The following is a 5,153-nucleotide window of genomic DNA, read 5'->3' as shown; positions in this document are numbered from 1 at the left end:
ATCCTCTCACCTACAGCCGTGACGCAACACCCGCAGAGCCCCAGGCCAACGCCCTTTCTACACAAAACACGCCCGCCTCCAGGCATCTGGCTAACGTCCAGGCTGCAGGAGATCACACATGCGCACAAGTACGTACGTGCAAGTACACAACTCTTGGAGAATTTCACCAAAGGTTTCGTGTTGAGTTTGATGGATGGGAACCGTTCCGTTCCTATACAAACACATTACCTCACACCTGAACTCTGCAGGCACACCTGTCATTGTTGTGGGCGGGGCCTTCTCCCCCAAACCAAACTTCTGTTTAGCTGGATATTAGTTACAGTCTGAACTTGCAGGATAGATTGAGTCTCTTGAGCATGCTCAGACCGCTCTTCTCCACCAACCAGGACCTGGTTGGTTCCGATGCTTCGGTTTCTGTTCCAACAGGAAGTGAATTCAATGATTTGTGTTCAAGCCGGGAGAACTGCTTCCTCCTGCTGCCGTTCTTCTGTAGGAAAAAAAGCTGCCCCCCTGCAAACCATCAACGCCGTTACATCACTGCACCTGACAACAGCACCCCCCCCATGGCCGTGAGGCATCTGACGAGCAGCTGCTACCTGAGCAAGACCCCCCCAAAACACACACACCCCTGAACAGAAAAAACCCACGGGTGGAGGTTCCACCCCTCACAGGTGGAGGCTCCGCCCCTCACAGGTGGAGGCTCCGCCCCTCACAGGTGGAGGCTCCGCCCCTCACAGGAGGAGGCTCCGCCCCTCACAGGAGGATGTCCATGAGGCGCTTTCATAAAAGGAGAAAAGCCACTGAAGACCAGGAGTCTGCTCCTCCAATAGGAGGAGGAGTCACTAGCTCCTCCAGCTCAATGAGGAGGAACCACTAGCCCCTCACACCTCAGTGAGGAGCAGGAGGAGGCGGAGCTGTCGGCTCCTCACACCTCAGTGATTTTTCCTCAGCAGCAGTGCAGGGTCAGCATCTCCCATCAGGAAGATCTGCTTTAACAGCAGGAGGCGCAGTCAGGAGACTGACAGCCTGGGGAGCAAACTGATCCATCATTGTCCAGCGGTTCTGTGGGGGCTGGAGCTCCTGCAGAGTTCTGGATCTTTGTTCTGCAGAACACACCCCCTTCCCTCCCTCTGAACAGGAGTCATGGTGGTGAGGAACCTGTGAGACCTCCTCGTGACGGTTATCATCTTCCTGACTCTCCAGACCATGATTCTAACCCCCTCCTCACAGATCGGGGTTAGAACAAAGACAGACGGTTCTCCGCTCCTGGACCACCCTCACCAGAACTTTTGCTGTCGTGAGACGTTCGAAGTCCATAAGAAAGAGCCGTTTCGTGCTCAGCGCCGCGCGCATTGAACCCGTCACGAGGGGGAGAGTCCGGCCTAAACCCCGGCCTCGAACCCCCGACACTCACCTATGGAGACCAGCTTGATGTTCTCCCGCTCCAGGAACTCCAGCGCCACCGACACGTTCTCCAGCTTCATCTGCCTGAAGGTGGGCCTCGGGTGGTACTTTCTGTACATGCTCTTGTGGCTCAGCACCTCCAGCAGGGCGATGAGGCGGAGGCCGTCGCTCAGGTCGCACTGCAGGTCCATGATCCGCTTGTTGACGCACTTCAGGTGCTCGTTGATCCAGCGCGTGAAGGTGTTCTGCTGGATCTTCTTCCAGGGCGCGTCCTCCGCCAGGTCCTTCTCTGTGGCCGGCATCTCTCCCACTCTGCTGGGGGGCCTTGTCGTTCGGATTCGGTTCTGTGAGGCTGAAATGGGTCGCTGCGCGCGCGTTGAGGTCCCGCCGTGTGTCCGCCGAGCCGCCGCACCTCCGCTTTAAAGTTTGCTGCTGCGTTCAAGTACGGCTCCGTCTTTTCAGCTCCCAGCGAGGCGCGGCGCCGCCCCCAGCTGATGATGGAGCTTCATCAGAGACAAACAATGACTTAGACTCTGAGTCACAGACCGAAATCCAGACTCTAAACCATCGCTGCTGATGATCAATGAAACACATCAGTGAATGTGATGCTTTCAATGCTGTTTATTTCCTTACGGAATTCATGGAGGTTTTGCTCCACAGGACAACTTCCTTCAACACAAACGAGGAACTTTGATTCTCTAAAACCCAAAGAACAACCATCAGGAGTTTGGCTCGAAATCTTTCCTCCACGAGACTGGGTTATGGTCCAACTCACTAAGCTGAAAAGCTGAACGTCCATCTGAACTGGGTCAGAACCAGAAGAGGTCAAAGGTTAAACAACATCAGAAGTTGACACTTTTCTTTCCTGAAGGATCATCCCACATCTGAAGGTGCAGGTTTCTGAGGTGATGCAGCTTTTTTTGGCTTCAATTCATGTTGGCTCTACAACAAAATAGTTTCCTTATTTCATTTCTACAAACCTTCGTGATTAATCCAAACCTCCAACATGAATTTTCTTATAAGCTTTTATCATTTAGAAGCATTTTAGACTTTTTTAAACTTTGTTTTGCTGAAGTCATCATTCAAACTTGCCTTCTCTGTTTTTGGATGTTATTTCAGGAGAAGCTGCTCCTAAAGCTTTGCCTTCAGCAGAAGAACATTTATGGGGTAAAATCGGGTTTATGATGTCAATCATTTGGTTTGATGAAGCAAAACTCATCAAAGAAATAAGATATCACCAACATGACTTTAGCTGTTCTTAAAAAACATAAATCAACCACTCCAAAACATGAAGCTCATCTGAGAAACAGATCAGGTTTGGAATTACAACATTTTAGAACAGAGTCAAACTTTTCCATCTTCAGATTTACAGTTCAGGTCTTTGGAAGTCATCCCAGGAAAAGCAGAGACGGGACCATGACTCAGTATCTTCCACATTATTTTATGACTTCATAACGTCGTCTTGATGACTGAGATGAACACAGCTGCAGAAGGACGTCCTGACAGAGCAGAGGGCCTCCTCGAGGCCTTCAGGGTGAGCAGAGATGCCTGGGAGGAGGTGGAGGTGTCCAATCCCAGCAGGAACTGAAGAACACCAAGCTGCCAAACCTCTAATGACTCCACATGTCCTGACATCTCAAATATGCAAATCAGACCTACGAGGAAGAAACTGATTCGCTGTGGCGACCCCTGAAGGGAAGAGTCGAAAGAAAAAGAAGAAGAAGATGTCCTGACATCTGAGAGACATGAGATCATCCTACGTCTGGAAGACGGATGAGTGTTTGACGTGTGAACTCTCCTGTCACAGGAGGGAACCCCTGCAGGTCACGGGCTTGGCATAACTCTATCACTAGAAGAATTGGGCAGCCAGAGCCGGCCTGGAGGACGCAGAGATCTCGTGTATTCTCAAGAATGTGGCGATACAATATGAATCGTTTACATGTCACACGATACGATCCCAATATATCTCAAGACTGTACTTGGGACAATTTCCCGCTTTTCTCAAAGAGTATGCCAAGTCATATTAGGTAGCACAGGTCTCATGACAACAAAAAACTATGAGTCTGACTGAACCAACGAGACAAAACATTTAACACCTGTGGTTCCTAGTGAGTTCTTGCTGTTCTGGTGCAGAGATGCTCAGAGCGCGGCGAAGCAGTCGAGGGTTTAGCTGCAAAAGCAAGACGCTGAAGGACGCTCATGAATAATTCATTAAATATGGTCTCATCAGCATTTTAAATTGATACCAGTATCGCCAAATGAAACATCACAATACATCACCAAATTGATTTTTCCTTACACTCCTACCTCATACTGAGCACGACTGGACAAAAACAAAATCCTGAGTCAGCTAAAATCTTAAATCAGGATCCGGTCTTTTATCAGTTCCTAAAGTCAGAACTAAACATGGAGAAGCTGCATTCAGCTTCTATGCTCCACAGATCTGGAATAGACTTCCAGAAAACCTTAGATCTGCTGAAACACTCAGTGTATTTAAATCCAGGTTAAAGACTCACCTGTTCTCAGTTGGATTTGATTAATGTGTAATTCAAATGTTTATATGCGCTCTGTTCATCTATGCTTGATATAAATTCAGTTCTTTTTATATTTATTTTAATCTTATTTTAATGATCACACCTTTACTATTTCTTTTGATTGTTTCTTTGAATGTTTTGTGTATTTGTACATGAAATGTTCAATACAAATAAACTTCTTCGCCTAATTTAAAAAAGTTGGTCCAACAGGACAATTCTGCAGCCAAATGTTTGATTCATTTAATAACCGGTTTGATTTGTAAATGTTTCAACAGTTTGTAGAGTTCTTCTTTCCTGTCATAGATAATCCAGCATCAGTAGATGTATATAATCTGTTTTTTTAATAACCTATGCAATAATAAACCTCCAAAACATTTTTCTGAACTGTGCATTTCAACATAAACTGGAATCAGTTCAGTATATTTGACTAACTGTTTAAAGGTTTCAGACAAAATAAAAGCATGGAACTGTCCTTCTGCACAGTCTTTTATTTTGAAACTTCAAGCTTTCCACAGCAGCTGAAGGATTGACGAGCTGCACATGAGTCGGACAGTCACGGAATTATAGGGAGCAAATTCTAAAATGTTTTTCTGGATGAAGTCTGACATCATAGACACGAGATGAAGCATCTTAGATCCATCAGCGTTTCCAGGACCCTCCATCCACTGAGCTTCACATTTATGTCATTTCAAACTTTTTTTTTTTCCAAGAAGGAACAACCAAAACCGAGTCTATGGAACGTAGAAAACATGAAAAAAGCAGCACTGTTCCTGCAGACATCTCTTTACGGGATTTGAGTTTTCTGTTCAATAGTTTGGTTTTTAAAAAGGGATGAAATTCTGAGGAGTGCTGTGGCTTCAACCCTGAAGTTTACCTGCATCCATCAGCCCCCCACACTTAAACTCTGCAAGTATGGACTGTTGTGGGGTTTTTCTTTCCTCGGAGAGACAGGTCCAGGAGGAGAAACGTCTGCGGCTTGTTGAGGCCTGCAGAGAACACGACGAGGAAGGGGGGCGCTTAACTGGCAGATTTATGGATTTGATTCACCATTTATTTCAAATCATCTTAAAACTAAGTCCAGAAGGCTTTAAAAAACGTTTTTTTCTGATAAAAACCATCCATGAATGAGAAATCTTTGATGTCCATGCGGATGTGAGGCTGTGGTCCAGCGGGTTTGAGTCTGTGATGGAGAACAGAAGAGGGCAGACGCAGCAC

General features: G+C 46.7%; 1 protein-coding gene across 2 annotated transcripts in view; it reads right to left on the bottom strand.

Annotated features, from left to right (window-relative positions):
- LOC112144623 (filamin-B) overlaps window positions 1–1,852 on the bottom strand; it is a 78,778-nt gene extending 76,926 nt beyond the window's left edge. Inside the window, exon 1 of one of the 2 annotated variants that reach the window (XM_024269249.2) lies at window positions 1,415–1,852. In XM_024269249.2, coding sequence (XP_024125017.1) covers window positions 1,415–1,706 — 292 coding nt within the window. In that variant the 5' untranslated portion in view covers window positions 1,707–1,852. The remainder of the gene's footprint in view (window positions 1–1,414) is intronic. The other variant, XM_024269248.1, reaches the window with a different exon arrangement.
- Window positions 1,853–5,153: the final 3,301 nt, after the last annotated feature.

Source organism: Oryzias melastigma, linkage group LG5 (genome assembly GCF_002922805.2).
Source record: "Oryzias melastigma strain HK-1 linkage group LG5, ASM292280v2, whole genome shotgun sequence".
In the NCBI taxonomy this organism is placed as follows: Eukaryota; Metazoa; Chordata; class Actinopteri; order Beloniformes; family Adrianichthyidae; genus Oryzias; species Oryzias melastigma.
Note: the sequence above shows the minus strand (reverse complement) of the source record. Positions and strands in the feature narration are given on the sequence as shown.